Below are 19,652 nucleotides of genomic sequence, written 5' to 3' on the forward strand. Positions count from 1 at the left end.
AGTGCCCCCCCTGCCCCATAGCGACCCATAACTGCCCATAGTGACCCATAAGTGCCCCCCCATAGCACCCCTTAACTGCCCCATAGCGACCCCCAGTGCGCCATAAGTACCATTCCCTGCCCCACAGCGCCCCATAACTGCCCCATAGAGACCTATAACTGCCCCATAAGTGCTCCTAACTGCCCCATAAGTGCCCCTCCCGCCCCATAACTGCCCCTCGCTGCCCCATAGCGACCCCCAGTGCCCCATAAGTGCCTCCCTCTGCCCCATAGCAACCCATAACTGCCCCATAGTGACCCATAAGTGCCCCATAAGTGCCTCCCTGCCCCATAGCGCCCCATAACTGCCCCACAGCACCCCATAAGTGCCCCATAGTGACCCATAACTGCCCCATAGCACCCCATAAGTGCCTCCCTGCCCCATAGCGCCCCCCCAGTGCCCCATAGCACCCCATAAGTGCCCCCCCTGCCCCCTAAGTGCCCCCCCCGCCCCCCAAGTGCCCCCCCCCGCCCCGGCACCGTGTGGGGCAGCCGCTGGTGCAGCCGCACGAGCCCCTCGAGCACGGGGGCCTCTTCCTCCAGGTCGTGGGCGACCGGCAGCGCCCGCACCAGCAGCCCCAGCGCCTGCCCAGTATAAACCAGTATAAACCAGTATAAACCAGTATGAACCAGTATGAACCAGTATAAACAAGTACGAACCAGTATGAACCAGTACAGACCCCCATCTACCCCCTCAAACCAGCAGCAACCAGTACAAACCACTATGAACAGGGAGGGTTATGGGGTGGGGGGGGGAACCAGTTTGAACCAGTATCGACAGGAATAAACCAGTTTGAACCAGTCTGAACCAGTCTGAACCCACAGGAAGCGCTGGAAACCAGCCCAGACCAGTATAAACCAGTTCAGGGCTGTGGTCCTTCCCCCTCCCAGTGCCCCCATTCCCCCTCCCAGTGCCCCCAGTCCCCCCCAGTCCCCCCATTCCCCCTCCCAGTCCCTCCCAGTCCCTCCCAGTGCCCCCAATCCCCCTCCCAGTCCCCCCCAGTCCCCCCCAGTCCCCCCCAGTCCCCCCCAGTCTCACCTCGGGGCTCTCCCAGTGCTCCCAGTTCCTCACCAGCACGGAGCAGGCGTTGTCCCTCGCCCGGCCCGGCCCCTCCGCGGCCAGAGCTCGGAGCACCAGCGCCCGGCCCGGGGGCCAACTGGGAGCGTCAAGGAAGGGGCTGGGGGGCACTGGGAGGGACTGGGAGGGGGATAGAGGGGTCCCTGCAGGTCCCTATTGATCCCTATGGGTCCCTATTGATCCCTATTGAATCCTATTGGTCTGTGTTGACCCCTATGGGTCGATCTATGGGTCCCTGTTGATCCTCTATAGGTCCCTATTGATCCCTATGGGTCCCTATTGATCCCTATGGGTCAATCTATGGGTCCTTATGGGTCCGTATTGATCCCTATGACCCCCTATTGATCTTCATGGGTCCCTATTGATCCCTGTGGGTCGCTATTGATCCCCACAGGTCAAGCTATGGGGCCCCGTTCATCTCTGTTGATCCCTATGGGTCCCTATTGATCTCTATGGGTCCCTATTGATCTCTGTGAGTCCCTATTGAACTCTATGGGTCCTTATTGATCTCTATGGGTCTCTATGGGTCCCTATTGGTCTCTATGGGTCCCTATTGATCTCTATAGGTCCCTATTGCTCTCTATGGGTCCGTATTGATCTCTATAGGTCCCTATTGCTCTCTATGGGTCCATATTGATCTCTATGGGTCTCTATTCATCTCTATTGATCCCTATGGGCCCCTATTGATCTCTATGAGTCCCTATTGATCTCTGTGGGTCCCTATTGAACCCTATGGGTCCTTATTGATCTCTATGGGTCTATATCAGCCTCTACTGATCCCTATGGGTCCTTATTGATCTCTATGGGTCCTTATTGATTTCTATGGGTCTATATCAGCCTCCATTGATCTCTATGGGTCCCTATTGATCTCTATGAGTCCCTATTGATCTCTATGGGTCCTTATTGATCTCTATGGGTCTATATCAGCCTCTATTGATCCATATGGGTCCCTATTGATCTCTACGGGTCTCTATTGTTTTCTAGGGCTCTTTATTGATCCCTATGGGACCCTAGTGATCTCTATGGGTCCCTATTGATCTCTATGAGTCCCTATTGATCCCTATGGGTCCCTATTGATCTCTATGGGTCTATATCAGCCTCTATTGATCCCTATGGGTCCCTAGCGATCTCTATGAATCCCTATTGATCCCTATTGTTTTCTATGGATCCCTATTGGTCTCTATGGGTCCCTATTGATCTCTATGGCTCCCTATTGATCTCTACGGGTCCCTGTTGTTTTCTACGGCTCCTTATTGATCTCTATGGGTCCCTATCAATCTCTATCGATTCCTATGGGTCCCTATCGATCTCTATCGATCCCTATGGGTCCCTATCGATCCCTCCCGGCCGCCGTGGGAGGATACGTGTGGGCGAGGCGGCCGATGCCGCAGAGCCCGTTGGCTCGGACGTCGCCCTCGGGGTCGGAGGCCGCGGCCGCCAGCGCGGGACCCGCCAGGGCCCCCCCCCGCCCCCCAAGCGTGGGGCAGAGCAGCGCCAGCACCCCCGAGGCCCAGCAGCGCCGGCACCGCGACCGCGCGGGGCTCTGGGGGGGGCAACAAACACCAGTACAGACCAGTACAAACCAGTAGCCCGGCCACGGCCTCCCAGTGACCCCAAATCCCCCTCCCAGGACCCCCATTTCCCCTCCCAGTGGCCCCAAATCCCCTCCCTGTGCCCCCATTTCCCCTCCCAGTCCCTCCCAGTGCCCCTAAATCCCCTCCCAGTCCCTCCCAGTGCCCCTAAATCCCCTCCCAGTCCCTCCCAGTCTCACCAGCCCGTCGACGAGCGCCGGCAGCAGCTCCAGCACCAGCTCCTCGCCGACCCCCAGCGCCACCAGCCCGTCCCCCGCCAGCACCAGCAGCTGCGGGGAGAGGGAACTGGGAGGCACTGGGAGGGGACTGGGAGGGACTGGGAGGGGACTGGGGGCTCCACTCACGTCCTCCTCCTCCTCGCTCGCGTCCTTCTGGCACGGCAGCTGGGGGGCAGAGACCCACAGTGACCCCCAAGTGCCCCACAGAGCCCTAGAACGACCCCAGAGAGCCCCAGAACAACCCCCAAGTGCCCCACAGACCCCTATAACGACCCCATAAGGCCCCATAGACCCCATAACGACCCCATAGATGCCTATAACGACCCCCAAGACTCCTATAACGACCCCCAAGTGCCCCACAGAGCCCTATAACGACCCCATAAAGGCCTATAACGACCCCATAAGGCCCCATAGACCCCTATAATGACCCCCAAGTGCCCCATAGAGCCCTATAACGACCCCATAAGGCCCCATAGACCCCTATAATGACCCCCAAGTGCCCCATAGAGCCCTATAACGACCCCATAAGGCCCCATAGACCCCTATAATGACCCCCAAGTGCCCCATAGAGCCCTATAATGACCCCACAGAGCCCTATAATGGCCCCATAAGGCCCCATAGAGCCCTATAACGACCCCCAAGTGCCCCATAGAGCCCTATAACGACCCCATAAGGCCCCATAGACCCCTATAATGACCCCCAAGTGCCCCATAGAGCCCTATAATGACCCCATAGACCCCTATAATGACCCTCAAGTGCCCCATAGACCCCTATAACGACCCCATAAGGCCCCATAGAGCCCTATAACGACCCCCAAGTGCCCCATAGAGCCCTATAATGCCCCATAGAACCCTATAATGACTCCATATCGCCCCATAGAGCCCTATAACACCCCATTAGAACCTTATAAAGGCCCCATAGAGCCCTATAACGCCCCCCACGCCGCCCCACAGTGCCCCCTCACCCCTCACCTTCCCCAGGACGGTGTCGGCCAGCAGCCGCGCGGCGTGTTCCCGGATGCCGGTTGGGGTCTGGGGTCCCAGCCCCTTCCCCAGCGCCTCCAGCGCCGCCGCGGCCCCCGCGGCCCCCGGCTCCCTCCTGGCCGCCTCCAGCAGGGCCCGTAACACCCGCTCCAGCGGCCCTGGGGAGGTGGGGGCGCCCCCGGACCCCGCAAACAAACCCACCAGGGACCCCAGAGCTTCGTAGGAGGCGGCGCGGGGGACGGGGTCAGGGAGCTGGGGGGGAAAAAAGGGGGTTAGGGGGGGAGAAAAGGGGGTTGGGGGGGCAGAAAGAGGAGGGGGAACCAAAGTGCGAGGGGTCGGGAGGGGAGGGGGAAGGTTTTGGGCTGCGCACCGAGGCACCCAGGGGGGCGGGAATAGCAGGGACACACCCACCTGGCTCAGCGCCAGCAGCGCCTCCAGGCAGGGGGGGGCGAAGGGGGCGAAGGCGGCGCTGGGGGGGGGGGAGAGAACCAGTAAGACCAGTAAAGGCCTCCCAGTACCTCCCAGTGACCCCCCCAGTCCCTCCCAGTCCCTCCCAGTTACCCGCAGTGCTCGGCCAGTCCTCCCAGTGCCTCGCAGGCCTCCACCAGTTCCTCAGCCCAGGCTCCTCCCAGCTCCACCCTGGGGGTGAAGGGGTTAAAGCCGGAGAGGGGGGGTTAAGGGGGCGTGGCCTCCACAAGCCCCGCCCCCTCCTCCCCAGGCCACGCCCCCTCACTCGATTAGCTCCTCCTCCTCGATGACGTCACCGTCCATTGGCTCCGCCCCCTCCTCCTCCTCCTCGAAGAGCAGCAGCGGGTCCTGCCCCTCCCCCCCCGCCTGGTTTCGGGGTGAAAAGAGGGGGATTTGGGAAAAAACGGGGGTAAAAGGGGGGGTTTGGGGTTAAAGGAGGAGGATTTGGGGTCGGAGAAGCGGATTTGGGGGAAAAAAAATGGGAATTTGGAGCGGGAAAGGGGGATTTGGGGGTGAAAAAATGGGATTTGGGGGTGGGAACTCCCGTGTTTTGAGGAATAAAGGGGGGATTTGGGGTGAAAAAAGGGGATTTTGGGGAAAAAGGGGGGATTTGGGGTAAAAAAGGCGGATTTGGGGGTAAAATAGGGGGATTTGGGGCAAAATGAGGGGATTTGGGGGTAAAAAAGGGGGATTTGGGGTAAAAAAGGGGGATTTGGGGGTAAAAAGGGGGGGATTTGGGGTAAAAAAGGGGGATTTGGGGGTAAAAAAAGGGGATTTGGGGTATAAAAAGGGGATTTGGGATAAAAAAGGGGGGATTTGGGCATGGAAACTTCATATTTTGAGGAATGAAGGGGAGATTTTAGTCAAAAAGGGGAGTTTGGGGTGAAAAAAGGGAGATTTGGGGTAAAAAGAGGGGGATTTGAGGCAAAATGGGGGGATTTGGGGATGGAAACTCCATATTTTGAGAAATAAAGGGAGTTTTGGGGCAGAAAAAGGAGGATTTGGGGCAAAACTGGGGGATTTGGGGCAAAACCAAGTGAGATTTGGGGCAAAAAGGGAGAATTTGGGGGAAAAAATAGGGATTTGAGGCCAAAAATAGGGGATTTGGGGGAGAAGAGGGAGGATTTTAGGGAGAAAAGGGATGATTTTGGGGGGGAAAGGGAGGGATTGGGGGGAGAAAAGGGATTTTGGGGTGAAAATCGAGGTTTTTGGGTGCGGACTGACCGTGGGGGGCGGCTGCCCCAGGGCCCCCAGCAGGAGGGGGACGACGCGGGGCAGCAGCGGAGCCAGCGACGCCCCCAGAGCCTCGGCCCCCGCCCCCGCCAGAGCCAGCCTGGGGGGAAAAACCGCGATTTAGGGAAAAAGGGGGAAAAAACGGGGAAAACGGGGGATTTGGGGGGGAAAACGAGGGATTTGGGGGGGAAAACGGGGATTTGGGGGGGAAAATGGGGTATTGGGGGGGAAAATGGGGGATTTGGGGGGGGAAAAAGGGATTTGAGGGATAAAAAGGGGTGAAAAAAGGGAAATTTGGAGGAAAAAGAAGAGATTTGGGGGCACCTGGGGTTTTTTTTGGGTCCCAGTGGAGATTTTGGGGTCACTTAGGGGGTTTTTAGGTCCCAGGATGGGTTTTGGGGTGGATTTGGGGATTTTGGGGTCCCAGGGTTGCGTTTTGGGGTGGATTTAGGGTTTTCTGTAGCCCCAGAGTTAGTTTTTGGGGTGGACTTCAGGTTTCGGGGTCCCGGAAAGGAATTTTGGGGTGGATTTGGAGTTTTTTGAAGTCCCAGAGTTACTTTTTGGGGGAGGATTTGAGGATTTCAGTGTTGATTTGGCGTTTTTGAAGTCCCGGGGTAGGTTTTTGGGGTGGATTTAGGTGTTTTGCGGGATTTTGGAGGGTATTTGAGGGTTTTTTTGAGATCCCAGGTCAGGATTTTGTTGCAGGTTTGGGGTTTCGGGCTTCCAGGGTGGGATTTTTGGGAGGGTTTTGAGGTTTTTTTGGGGGTGAATCGAGGGGTCTCACGCCGCTCGCCGCGCCAGCGTCTCGCCCTCGTCCTCCTCCTCCTCCTCCCGCGCCAGACTCAGCGCCAGATCCAGCGCCGGCACCAGCGCCTCCGCGGCCGCGCGGCCCAGCGCCCCCACCACACCTGGGACGCAGGACCAGTGCTCCCAGTGCTCCCAGTTACCCTCCCAGTGCCTCCCACTCCCTCCCAGTGCCCCCATTCCCCCTCCCAGTGCCCCCATTCCCCCTCCCAATTCCCCCTTTGCCCCGGTGCGCCCTCCTTTCCCTTCCCCCCCACCCCCCGGTGCCCCCTCCAATCCCTTCCCCCTCCCCCTCCCCTTTGGTTCCGCCCCCCTTTGGTTCCCCCCTCAAACTCCCCTTCCCCCCGCCCCAAACCTTCTTTTTTAATATATTTTTTTGCCCCAAATCCCACGTTTTTCCCCCCAAAAAGGCTCTTCCCCCACTCACCGAGGGCCTGGAGGCGCAGGGGGCGGCTCTCGGGGGGCCCCGGCTGCAGCAGGGGGGTCAGCGCCCCCAGGATGGGACCCGCCTGCTCCCCGAGCTCCGCGCCCGACGCCGCTGGGTGGGGAGAAAACACGAGATTTTGGGGAAAAAAAGGGGGTTGGAGAGGAAATTTGGGGCATTTTCAGGGAATTTTGGAGAAGATTTGGCAGAAGGAGGAGTTTGGGGTTGATTTGAGGTGATTTGGGGCAATTTTGCATGATTTGGGGGTGATTTGGGATGATTTTGCGGTGATTTGGGTAGATTTGGTGCAAATTTATAAGATTTAGAGGTGATTTGTGGAGATTTGGGGTGGGTTTGAAGAGTTGGAGGTGATTTCGTGGCCTATAAGAGCAAATTTAGGTCTTTTTTTGAGCGATTTGGGGCATTTTGTTGCATTTTGTAGGGATTTAAGGGCATTTTCAAAGATTTTTGACAGATTCGTCTTCATTTTGGGGCACGTTGAGGCAATTTTGGGTGATTTGAGGAGGATTTGGAGCAATTCCATGAGGTTTTGGGGCGATTATCAATGGTTTTGGGGCAATTTTGGGTGATTCGAGGTGGTTTTAGCGTGATTTTAGGGCGGTTTTGGGTATTTTTGGAAAGGATTGAGGTATTTTGGGGTGGTTTGGGGTGATTTTGGGTGAATCTAGGTGGTTTTGGGGTCTTTTCAGGAGGTTTGCGCTGATTCTGGGGTGGTTTTGAGTGATTTTGGTGTGATTTTGAGGGGTTTTGGTGTGATTTTGAGGGGTTTTGGGGTGATTTTGAGCCGTTTCTGTGGGTTCGGGGCACTCACCGAGCGAGTGCAGGGCGCTCAGCGCCAGCTCCAGGGTCTCGGGGGGCCCCGAAGGCTCCAGCGACGCCAGGATGGGGCCGAGCACGGCCGGGAGCTGCGGCCCCAGCGCCTCCCCTGGCACCGGTCACACCAGTTACCCACCAGTGCCTCCCAGTTACCCTCCCGTTGCCTCCCAGTGCCCCCAAACTCGCTCCCAGTCCCCCCATTCCCCCTCCCAGTTCCTCCATTCCCCCCTCCCACCCCCCCCTTTACCCCGGTGCACCCTCCTTTCCCTTCCCCCTCCCCTCGGTGCACCCCCCAATCCCTTCCCCTCACCCCCGGTTCCCCTTCCCTTTAGTTCCCCCTCCCTTTGGTTCCGCCCCCAGCCCCAAAATCCCAGTTTTTCACCCCAAAGCTCACCCAGACACTCCACGAGGCTCTCCAGGACGAACCACGACGTCCGGTCGCCTCCAGCCGCCCCCAGCGCCGACAGGGCCCCCGGCAGCGCCGCCTCCGCCACCGCCTGCACCTCAGGCTAAACACCAGTATGGCCCAGTACAGACCAGTAGGGCCTCCCCTAGAGCCCCCCCAGAATGGTTTGGGGGCTCCCAGTACAGCCCCAGGCCCAAACCAGTAAGGACCAGTATGGTTAAGTAGAGCTTAGAGCATCCCAGTGCTCCCAGTAAGGTTTTCGAGCCCCCCAGGATGACCCCAGTGCCCCTCTCTCCCCTCCCAGTCCCTCCCAGTGCTCCCAGTACCTGCAGGTTCTCCTCCAGGCTGCGCAGGGCGCTGGCGGCCGCTCCCCTCACGCCGGGCTCGGGGTCCCCCAGCCCCCCCTGCAGCACCCCCAGCGCCAACGACAGGTACCTGCGCCCCCAAAACCACCTCGATTCACCCCGAAGAACCCACAACGACCCCAAAACCACACAAAATGACCCCAAAAACCACGCGAAACGGCCCCAAAGCACCAAAAAAACACTCAAAAATACCCCAAATCCACCCAAAATGCCCCCAAATCGCCCTATAATCATCCCAAATAACCCTAATCACCCCAAAATCATCCAAAATCACCCCAAAATGCCCCCAAATCAACTGAAAATCACCCAAACCCACCCCAAAATAGCCAAAAAGGCCCCCAAAACATCCCAAAACCACCCAAACCCACCTGAAAACCACCCCAAAACCACTAAAAAATGTCCAAGATTATCCAGAATGCCCCCAAATCACCCCAAAATGACCAAAAACACCAAAAAAATTCCACAAAACACCCCAAAAAAGCCATCAAATCACAAAAAATCACCCAAACACACACTAAAATGCTCCAAAATTACCCAAAATCACTGAAAACTACCCCAAAATCATCCCAAAACGACCCTAATCCCCCTAAAATATCCCAAACCCACCCAGAATCACCCCAAAACCTCAAAATATCTCAAAATGATCCCAAAATAAGCTCAAACACACCCAAAATCACCCCCAAAAAGCCCAAATATTCAAAAATCGCCCCAAAAATCAGCGAAAACCCACCCCAAACATCCCAAAATCGCCACAAAGCCACCCAAAATGCCTCCAAAATCACCCCAACCCTCCCCTCCTTCCGATTTTGGGCTCAGAAGCTGCGATTTTAGGTTTTCTCCTCCACTTTTGTGTTAAAAAATAACAATTTCCGCTCCCCTCCGTTCATTTTTTGGTCCCAGGTGCCCCAACGCCCCTATTTTTTGGGGCAAACCCACCGTTTTTTGGGTCCCAACCCCCGGTTTCGGGGTTCTTCCCCCCGTTTCCCAACACCCCCAGTCTGGTTTTTGGGGTGAAAAAGGTGGATTTTGGGTCTCACCGTTGCCGCAGCAGCGTCCCGGCGCCCCCCAGCGCCCCCAGCGCCAGCAACGCCCCCTGGCGGGCGCCTCCTCCTGCGCTGCCCCACATGCCCCCCAGCACCGGCACCTGCGGACCCCAAAACCCCCTCAAATGAGCCCAAAATCCACCTGGGGACCAAAAAATCCCACCCAGGGGCTCAAAAATCCCACCCAGGGAGCCCCAAATCCACCAAATGATGTCAAAATCCCATCGAATGACCCCAAAATCCACCCAAAGGACCCCAAAGTCCACCCTGGGACCCCCAAAACCCCCCAAATGACCCAACAAAACCCCAAATCCACCCAAGGGACCCCAAAAAAAACCCAAAAACCACCCAGGGGTCCCTAAATCCCCTCAAACGAGCCCAAAATCCCTCAAAATGAGCCCCAAATCCATCCAAGGGATCCCAAAATCCCCTCAAATGAGCCCAAAATCTACCTAGGGACCCAAAATCCCCTCAAATGAGCCCAAAATCCACCCCAGGGACCCCAAAATCCACCCCAGGGCCCCAAAATCCCCTCAAATGAGCCCAAAATCCACCCCAGGGACCCCAAAATCCCCTCAAATGAGCCCAAAATCTACCCAGGGACCCCAAAATCCCCTCAAATGAGCCCAAAATCCACCCCAGGGACCCCAAAATCCCCTCAAATGAGCCCAAAATCTACCCAGGGACCCAAAATCCACCCCAGGGACCCCAAAATCCCCTCAAATGAGCCCAAAATCCATCCCAGTGACCCCAAAATCCCCTCAAACGAGCCCAAAATCCCCTCAAATGAGCCCAAAATCACCCGTGGGGCCCCAAAATCCACCCAAGGGACCCAAAAATCCCTCCCAGAGACCCCAAAATCCCTGGAAACAACCCCAGAATCCAGCCAGGGAATGAAAATCCACCCCAGGGACCCCAAAATCCCTTGAAATGACCCCAAAACGCGCTGCCCCCCCCCCCCCACCAGCTGCGGGAGGAGTTTCTCGGGTGGCAGCCCCACGGCCAGCGCGTCCAGAACCTGCGGGAACCCCAAAATCGAGGGAAATCACCCCAAAATCAGTGACCTCCCCTTTCCAACACGGGGGAGAATGCCCCAAAATCACAAAAATCCAACCCAAAACGACCCAAAATCACCTCCAACCCCCCCCAAACGCCCTAAAACCAACCAAAATGCCCCAAAATCATGCAGAAACCATCAAAATCCACCCAAAATCGCCCCCAAAACACACAAAATCTCCCCCAAACTGTCCAAAATGCCCTAAAACCACTCAAAATGCCCCAAAATGACACAAATTCACCCCCCAAAGAGCCTCCAAATCACCCAAAATGGCGGAATTCCCGCCAAAAAGGGGAAAGGAGGAGAAAATGGCGGGAAAATGAGGGAAATGGCGGGAAAGTGAGGGAAATCCCTCAAAAAACGTGGAATATCGTTCAAAAAAGGGGAAAATCTCTCAAAAAAACCATGAAAAATGATCCAAAAAGATGGGGGAATCCCTCAAAAGCGGGGAAACTCCCTCAAAAAAAGGAAAGAATCGCGAAAAAGCAGGGAAATCTCTCAAAAAAAGGGGAAACGTCGCAAAAACTGAGGGAAATCGCTCAAAAATGGGGACGACTTTTCAAAAAAACAAGGGAATTGCCTCAAAAAATGAGGGAAAGCCCTCAAAAAACGAGAGAAATCCCTCAAAAAATGAATGAAATTTTATAAAATAGTTGAAAATCCCTCAAAAATGGGGGAAATCCCTCAAAAATGAGGGGAAATCCCTTAAAAATGGGGGAAAATCCCTTAAAAATGAGGGAAAACCCCTCAAAAATGGAGAAAATCCCTAAAAAATGGGGGAAATCCCTCAAAAATGAGGGAAAACCCCTCAAAAATGGAGAAAATCCCTAAAAAATGGGGGAAATCCCTCAAAAATGGGGAAAAATCCCTTAAAAATGGGGTAAATCCCTAAAAAATGGGGGAAATCCCTTAAAAAATGGGGGAAATCCCTCAAAAATGAGGGAAAATCCCTTAAAAATGGGGGAAATCCCCCAAAAATGAGAGAAAATCCCTTAAAAATGGGGGAAATCCCTCAAAAATGAGAGAAAATCCCTTAAAAATGGGGGAAATCCCTCAAAAACGAGGGAAAATCCCTTAAAAATGGAGAAAATCCCTAAAAAACGGGGGAAATCCCTCAAAAATGGGGGAAATCCCTCAAAAACGAGAGAAAATCCCTAAAAAATGGGGGAAATCCCTCAAAAATGAGGGAAAATCCCTCAAAAATTGGAGAAAATCCCTTAAAAATGGAGAAAATCCCTAAAAAATGGGGGAAAATCCCTTAAAAAATGGGGGAAATCCCTTAAAAAATGGGGGAAATCCCTTAAAAATGGAAGAAACCTGAGAAAACTAAGGAAAATCTTTCAACAAGCAGGGAAAACTCCTTAAAAAAGAGAGAAAACCTCTCAAAAAAGGGGAAAATCTTTCAAAAAAGGCTGGAAAAACTGAGAGAACAGTTCAAAAGTGGGGAAAAAAGTTAAAAAAATAGGGAAAATAGTTCCAAAAAGGGAAAAATAATTCTAAAAAAGGGAAAATAATTAAAAAAATGGGGAAAATAGTTAAAAAAATGGGGAGAATAATTTAAAAAAATGGGGAAAACAGTTCAAAAAGCAAAGGAAATAGTTCAGAATGGGAGAAAGAGTTGGAAATATGGGGAAAGCAGTTCAAAAATGAGAAAATAGTTCAAAAACTGGAGAAAATAGTTAAAAATAGGGGGAAAACGGTTCAAAAAGGGGGAAAACGGTTCAAAAAGGGGGAAAATGGTTCAAGAAAGGGGGAAAATGGCTCAAAAAAAGAGGAAAATGGTTCAAAACCGAGGAAAATCACCTGAGAAAGGGGAGCCCCTGTGAAACAGTGAAACGACCCCCCCAAATGCCCCAAAATCCCCTCGAATTCCCCCAAAACGCCCGAAACGGCTCAAACCCGCCCAAAGTTGCTGAAATTTGTGGTTTTTTCGTACCCTGGCGGCCGCGTTCCGGGGGGTGTCGCTGTCTCCCAGGGGGGACGTCAGCCCCTCCAGCAGCGCCGGCAGCAGCCCCCCCCGCAGCACCGCCTGCACCAGTACACACCAGTAGGGACCAGTTAGGAGATGGGGGGGGGGCTGGCACCTCCCAGTAAGTCCCAGTGCCCTCCCAGCACCCCTTAATTGCCTCCCAGCACCCCTTAATTGCCTCCCAGCACCCCTTAATTGCCTCCCAGCACCCCCCAGTCCACCCCAGCGCCCTCCCAGTGCCTCCCAGTCCCCTCTCAACGCCCTCCCAGTCTCTCCCAGTGCCTCCCAGTTCACCTTAGGGCTCTTCTGGGCGAGGAAGGTGAGGGTGTCCAGGGCCCTCACCCGCACGGCATCGCCTCGACCTTTGTCCCCTGCCACCTGCCAACCCCAAAATGCCTGAGATTCACCCCAAAACGCCTGAGATTCACCCCAAAACCTCCTCCCCCCCCCCCCCCCATTCATTTGCCCCGGTGCACCCTCAATTCCCACCCCCCTATTTGCCTCGGTGTCCCCTCCTTTTCCTACCCCCCACCCCCCCCCCCCACTTTGGTTCCCCCCAACTTTGGTTCCCCCTCCCCCTTGTGGCCCCAAAATCCCACGGATTCACCCCAAATCTCGGGGTCACCTGCAGGCAGAGGTCGAGGAGGGCTCGAAGGTGAGGGGTGACGGCGGCGGGATCAGCTTCCAGGAACTCATCCAGCACCTCCAGGGCCTCGGCACCGCGATCCTGGGGGGAAAAAACACAAAAATGGGTACAAAGAGACCAAAAATGGGTAAAAAGACACCAAAAATGGGCATAAAGACCTCAAAAAAGGACTCAAACGCCCCCAAAATGGGTACAAATCCCTCAAAAATGGGCATAAAGACCCCCAAATGGGCCCAAATACCCCAAAAAATGGGTCCAGAGACACCAAAAATGGGCAGAGACCCCAAAACCAGGTCAAGAGGCCCCCAAAATGGGGAGAAACGCCTTAAAAATGCGAAAAACACCCCAAAATGGGCATAAATCCCCTCAAAATGGGCAGAAATAGCTGAAAATGCCACAAAGACACCAAAAATGGGTCCAGAGACTCCAAAAATGGGTCAAGAGGCCTCAAAAATGGGCAGAAACACCTCAAAAATGTGAGAAAAGCCCCAAAATGGGCATAAAGCCCCTCAAAATGTGCCAAAAATCCCTCAAAAGGGGCAGAAATACCTCAAAAATGGCACAAAGACACCAAAAACGGGCAGAAAAACACAAAAAATGGGGACGAACGCCTCAAAAATGGGGTTAAATACCTCAAAATGGGTACAAAGGCCTCAAAAATGGGGACAAACGCCTCAAAAATGGGGTAAAATACCTCAAAAATGGGTTCAAACGCTTTAAAATGGGGACAAACATCTCAAAATGGGGTGAAATACCTCAAAAATGGGGTAAAATACCTCAAAAATGGGGACAAACGCCTCAAAAATGGGGTAAAATGCCTCAAAAATGGGGTAAAATACCTCAAAAACGGGGACAAATGCCTCAAAATGGGGTAAAATACCTCAAAAATGGGCAAAAATGCCTCAGAAATGGGTACAAACGCCTCAAAAATGGGGTAAAATACCTCAAAATGGGTACAAAGGCCTCAAAAATGGGGACAAACGCCTCAAAAATGGGGACAAACATCTCAAAATGGGGTGAAATACCTCAAAAATGGGGACAAACGCCTCAAAAATGGGGACAAACGCCTAAAAATGGGGTAAAATACCTCAAAAATGGGGACAAACGCCTCAAAAATGGGGACAAACGCCTCAAAAATAGGCACAAACGCCTCAAAAATGGGGTAAAATACCTCAAAAATGGGGACAAATGCCTCAAAAATGGGGACAAACGCCTAAAAATGGGGACAAATGCCTCAAAAATGGGGTCAAACACCTCAAAAATGGGGTAAAATACCTCAAAAATTGGGACAAACACCTCAAAATGGGGTAAAATACCTCAAAAATGGGGACAAACGCCTCAAAAATGGGGTAAAATACCTCAAAAATGGGGTCAAACACCTCAAAAATGGGGACAAACGCCTCAGAAATGGGGTAAAATACCTCAAAAATGGGGACAAATGCCTAAAAAATGGGGACAAACACCTCAAAATGGGGTTAAATACCTCAAAAATGGGCACAAACGCCTCAAAAATGGGGTAAAATACCTCAAAAATGGGGACAAACGCCTCAAAAATGGGGACAAACGCCTCAAAATGGGGTAAAATACCTCAAAAATGGGGACAAACGCCTCAAAATGGGGTAAAATACCTCAAAAATGGGTTCAAACGCTTTAAAATGGGGACAAACATCTCAAAATGGGGTGAAATACCTCAAAAATGGGGACAAACGCCTCAAAAATAGGCACAAACGCCTCAAAAATGGGGTAAAATACCTCAAAAATGGGGACAAATGCCTCAAAAATGGGGACAAATGCCTCAAAAATGGGGTAAAATACCTCAAAATGGGTACAAAGGCCTCAAAAATGGGGACAAACGCCTCAAAAATGGGGACAAAGACCCCAAAAGAGTGGAAACGGCCCCAAAAGGCGCTGCCCCCCCCACCTCGTCGCCGTCCAGCAGCAGCTTCAGGGCCGTCAGGATCTCGGGCAGCAGCCCCCTCAGCAGCTCCTGAGGGAGAAAAACGGGGTGAAAAACCATCTTTTTGGGTCCGCGGAGGCTTCGTGGGTGAAATCGCTTCAGTTTGGGGCAGAAAAGCCACTTTTTGGGGCTCCCAACCCCTTGTTTTTGGGCAAAACAGCCTAAAACCCTCATTTTAATGTAGAAAAATGGCATTTTGGGGCCCTAAACCCACTTTTTTTTGGTGGAAACACCTCAAAATCATCATTTTGGAAAAAAAAATGTGTAATTTGGGGTCCTACACTAATTTTTTTTGGAAGAAACACTCCGAAATCCTTATTTTGGGCTAGAAAAGTGGCATTTTAGGTCCTAAGTCTCCTATTTTTGGGGTGAAACACACCACAATTTTTATTAGGGCATAAAATTGGGCATTTTGGGGTAGAAAACTGGCATTTTGGGATCCTAATCCCTTGGTTTGGGGGTTAAACACCCTCAAAATCCTTATTTTGGCCTAGAAAAGTGGCATTTTGGGATCCTAATCTCCAGTTCTGGGGGTTAAACACGCTCAAAATCCTTATTTTGGGTTAGAAAAGTGGCATTTTGGGATCCTAATCCCTGGTTTTAGGGGTTAAACACCCTCAAAACCCTTATTTTGGGCTAAAAAAGTGGCATTTTGGGATCCTAATCCCCAGTTTGGGGGTTTAAACACCCTCAAAATCCTTATTTTGGGCTAAAAAAGTGGCATTTTGGGATCCTAATCCACAGTTTTGGGTTTAAACACCTCAAAATCCTTATTTTGGGCTAGAAAAGTGGCATTTTGGGATCCTAATCCCTTGGTTTGGGGGTTAAACACCCTCTAAATCCTTATTTTGGGCTAGAAAAGTGGCATTTTGGGATCCTAATCCCCAGTTTTGGGGGTTAAACACTCTCAAAATCCTTATTTTGGGCTAGAAAAGTGGCATTTTGGGATCCTAATCCCCAGTTTTGGGTTTAAACACCCTCAAAATCCTTATTTTGGGCTAGAAAAGTGGCATTTTGGGATCCTAATCCCCAGTTTTGGGTTTAAACACCTCAAAATCCTTATTTTGGGCTAGAAAAGTGGCATTTTGGGATCCTAATCCCTGGTTTTGGGGTTTAAACACCCCCAAATTCTTATTTTGGGCTAGAAAAGTGGCATTTTGGGGGTTAAACACCTCAAAATCCTTATTTTGGGCTAGAAAAGTGACATTTTGGAGCTCGAGCCTCGTATATTTTGGGGAGAACACCCCGAAATCCTCATTTTGAAGTAAAAACCGAGCATTTTGGGGTGGAAAGCGAGTGTTTCGGGGCCCCCCTCACCGTCCGGGTGTCTCCGACGGTGGCCGCCAGCCCCCCCAGCGCCCGCAGGCCGTAGGCGAGGGTCGGGGGGGGCCCCCCGAAAGCCAGCGCCCCCCGGCACAGCGCGGCTACCGCCGGGGCGTGGGGGGCTAGCGGCTCGGGGGCCGCGTCCAGCGCCGCGCTCAGCACCAGCAGCGCCGTCTGGGGGGGGGAAAATCAGCATTAACGACCCCCCCAGGCCCCCAAAACCCCCTTTTTGGGGGGCAAATGGGGGTCTGGGGGGGTAATTAAGGGTCTGGGGGGGTAATTAAGGGTCGGGGGGCTCCTCACCTCGCGGCGGGGGGGCCGGGGGTCCTGCACGGCCGCCGTCACCCAGTTCCCGAGGGGTCCCCAGGCGCCTTCCCCCCCCCGGCGTAAAACCAGTGCTCCCAGTTGGGCCAGTGCCACCGTCACCGCGTGCCTGGGGGGGGGGGGTAGCGGGTTTTGGGGTGGTTTGAGGGGATTTGGGGGGGTTTAAATTTTTGGGGAGGGGGGGAAAAGGGAGGGAACCCCCCCCCACTCACTCGGTTTCGGCATCCAGGGCTTCAGCCACCAGCGATGGGAGCCTGGGGGGGACAGGGATCAGCCTCCCAGTTCATCCCAGTGCCCCCCAGTCCTTCCCAGTCCCTCCCAGTCCCCCCATTCCCCCTCCCAGTGCCCCCCAGTCCCCCCATTCCCCCTCCCAGTGCCCCCATTCCCCCTCCCAGTCCCTCCCAGTGCCCACCTGCCCCTCAGCTCGGGGTCGCTCCCCCTCCATCTCCCCAGGAGGCACCTCCGCAGCACCACAGCCGCCATCTGACGCACCTGAGGGGACCCCGAAAAACAAGGGGGGGACCCCAAAAGAGAGAAAATTGGAGGGTCCCCAAAACCCAAGGGGGGACCCCAAGAAATGGGGATTTATGGGTTAGCGGGGTCCTGAAAGCCAGGGGGGGAGCTGGAGGGTAAAGGGGGGGGGGGTCCCCCAAAAGCCTGGGGGGGGACCCCGAAATCCTCGTTACCTGTGGTTGGGGGGCATCGCGGAGCAGCCCCGCGAGGCGGGTTGGGGTCTCGGGGTCCTTGAGAGCCTCGCGGAGGCTGAGGGTGGCCTGGGGGGGGACAGAGGGGACGGTGAGGGGGGGACCCCGATATCGAATGGGAGAAGAGAGGGAGCGGGGAGGGGGTAAAGTGAGGAAATGGGGGGAAAAAGAAGGGGGAAACGGGTATAAAGAGGCTAAAAATGGGCTTAAAGATCCCCAAAATCAGCACAGAGACCCAAAAATGGACATAAAGATCCCAAAATGGGCATCGATACATCAAAAGAGGGTCCAGAGACCCCAATAAAATGGAAAAATGGGCACAGAGGGATGCAGAAATAGGTGCAAAGACCCCAAAATGGACACAGAGACCTCAAAAATGGACACAAACACCCTCAAAATGTGCATAACGACACAAAAAATGTGTATAAAGGCCTCAAAATGGGGGCCAATGCGTCAAAAATGAGCATCAATAGCTCATAAAGGGGCCGGAGACCCCAAAATGAGCACAAACGCCTCAAAAATGGGCACAAACCCCTCAAAAATGGACATAAACCCCTCAAAAATGGGGCCAGAGACCCCCAAATGGGCATAAATGCCTCAAAATTGGGTACAATTGCCTCAAAAATGGGCACAAACCCTCAAAAATGGGGACAAACCCCTCAAAAATGGGTCCAGAGACCCAAAAATGGGGACAAACCTCTCAAAAATGGGTCCCGAGACCCCCAAATGGGCACAAACCCCTCAAAAAATGGGGACAAACCCCTCAAAAACGGGTCCAGAGACCCCCAAATGGGCACACACCCCTCAAAAAATGGGGACAAACCCCTCAAAAACAGGTCCAGAGACCCCGAAATGGGCGCAGAACCCCCCAAACCGGGCGCATCGCCCCCCCAGGCCGGTCCCCGCCGCCCCCTACCCCCCTCCCAGTCCCCCCCAGTCCCTCCCAGTCCCCCCCAGTCTCTCCCACCCCCTCCCAGTCCCCCCCAGTCTCTCCCAGTCCCTCCCAGTCCCTCCCAGTACCCGCCGAAGCCCCGCGGTGTCCGGCTCCAGCAGCGCCCTCAGCAGCGCCTCCAGCTCCGCCATGAGGGGAAAAAAACCGGAAACGGAACCACCGAGACGCCGGAAGCGGCGCCGCGAGAGGCACCCGGAAGCGGCGCCGCGCGGGGACGCTCTGGGCACCCCGGAGGACTCAAACGACGGGCACAAGAACCCTCAAAACACGAGAACAAGCCCCAAAATCGCACTTTTTTTGAGCAATTCCTCGATTTTTTAAGGTCTTTTCCCCATTTTTGGTGCCCTAATGCGCGTTATCTAACACGTTTGCTCCTTTTTGGTGTTTTTACCCACTTACACGATCCCTATTCCTAACTTTTGATGGATTTTTCAAGTCTTTTTACCATTTTTTTACCTCTTTGCTCATTTTTCAGGTTTTTATACCAACTTCCAGATCCTTTCAGACCCATTTTTAAGTCCTTTCCCCCATTTTCTAACCTCTTTGTCCATTTCTCAGATCCCTTCGCTATCATTGGGTCCCTTTTCCCATTTTTTGAGTCTTTTCTCCCATTTTTCGAGTCTTTTCTCCCATTTTTCGATCTCTGTACCCATTTTTTGAGTCCTTTTGCCTATTTTTTGACCTCTTCATCCATTTTTGGGGTCTTTCTAGCCATTTTTGGGGCCGCTGCACCAATTATTTGACACATTTTCCCATTTTTTGTGTCCTTTGCCTCACCTTTAGACTCTTTTTGCTCATTTTTTAAGCCCTTTTACCCATTTTCAGCCTCTTTCTCCCCGTTCCCGCTCCCCGAACCACAAAAATCCTCACCGAGAGCCTTTATTAAATACAACCGCGTGCGAGAAAAAAAAATAAGGGGAGAGGGGGAGCCTCTTGGGGGGGTCTCGGCGCCTCCATTAGCGGCGCGGGGCCCTCACCGGGCGGCCGCGTCCCCTCCGCGAAGAGCCAGAACCAGGTGGAGGACGGAGCCGCCCTGGATCTTGTAGTCGGCCGCCGTCTTCTCGTCGTTCCTGGGGGAGGGAAGGGGTTAAAAAGGGGGTTAAAAGTGGAAGGAAAGGGTTAAAAAGGCGCGAGGAAAGGGTTAAAAGAGGGTGGGGCCTCAGCTCCCATTCATTTGCCCCCTGGTGCAACCGCCTTTGCGGTCCCCCAGGTGCCTCGGTGCGTCCTCCAA

General features: G+C 53.7%; 1 protein-coding gene across 6 annotated transcripts in view; it reads right to left on the reverse strand.

Moving 5' to 3' along the window:
* Window positions 1-18,559, reverse strand: part of IPO4 (importin 4) — a 75,957-nt gene extending 57,398 nt beyond the window's left edge. For 3 of the 6 annotated variants that reach the window (XR_011339283.1, XM_069879184.1, XM_069879183.1), the window contains exons 1-27: window positions 18,490-18,559; window positions 17,452-17,538; window positions 17,178-17,257; window positions 16,978-17,019; window positions 16,745-16,874; window positions 16,436-16,615; window positions 15,083-15,148; window positions 13,141-13,242; window positions 12,810-12,893; window positions 12,483-12,575; window positions 10,454-10,507; window positions 9,484-9,590; window positions 8,408-8,516; window positions 8,070-8,184; window positions 7,671-7,784; window positions 6,842-6,952; window positions 6,395-6,518; window positions 5,602-5,710; window positions 4,643-4,743; window positions 4,471-4,548; window positions 4,321-4,378; window positions 3,898-4,161; window positions 3,053-3,091; window positions 2,888-2,977; window positions 2,481-2,659; window positions 1,078-1,195; window positions 519-623 (exon numbers count right to left, since the gene is read on the reverse strand). Coding sequence is in view for 5 of the 6 variants with exons in the window: in XM_069879184.1 (XP_069735285.1) it covers window positions 519-623; window positions 1,078-1,195; window positions 2,481-2,659; window positions 2,888-2,977; window positions 3,053-3,091; window positions 3,898-4,161; window positions 4,321-4,378; window positions 4,471-4,548; window positions 4,643-4,743; window positions 5,602-5,710; window positions 6,395-6,518; window positions 6,842-6,952; window positions 7,671-7,784; window positions 8,070-8,184; window positions 8,408-8,516; window positions 9,484-9,590; window positions 10,454-10,507; window positions 12,483-12,575; window positions 12,810-12,893; window positions 13,141-13,242; window positions 15,083-15,148; window positions 16,436-16,615; window positions 16,745-16,874; window positions 16,978-17,019; window positions 17,178-17,257; window positions 17,452-17,538; window positions 18,490-18,552 (2,802 nt within the window). In the remaining variant the exon portion in view is untranslated. Of the gene's footprint in view, window positions 1-518; window positions 624-1,077; window positions 1,237-2,480; window positions 2,660-2,887; window positions 2,978-3,052; window positions 3,092-3,897; window positions 4,162-4,320; window positions 4,379-4,470; window positions 4,549-4,642; window positions 4,744-5,601; window positions 5,711-6,394; window positions 6,519-6,841; window positions 6,953-7,670; window positions 7,785-8,069; window positions 8,185-8,407; window positions 8,517-9,483; window positions 9,591-10,453; window positions 10,508-12,482; window positions 12,576-12,809; window positions 12,894-13,140; window positions 13,243-15,082; window positions 15,149-16,435; window positions 16,616-16,744; window positions 16,875-16,977; window positions 17,020-17,177; window positions 17,258-17,451; window positions 17,539-18,489 lie in introns of those variants that run through there. The other 3 variants (XM_069879186.1, XM_069879187.1, XM_069879188.1) reach the window with 3 other exon arrangements.
* Between the last annotated feature and the right edge of the window lie 1,093 nt (window positions 18,560-19,652).

This window comes from Phaenicophaeus curvirostris, chromosome 33, assembly GCF_032191515.1.
Source record: "Phaenicophaeus curvirostris isolate KB17595 chromosome 33, BPBGC_Pcur_1.0, whole genome shotgun sequence".
In the NCBI taxonomy this organism is placed as follows: domain Eukaryota; kingdom Metazoa; phylum Chordata; class Aves; order Cuculiformes; family Cuculidae; genus Phaenicophaeus; species Phaenicophaeus curvirostris.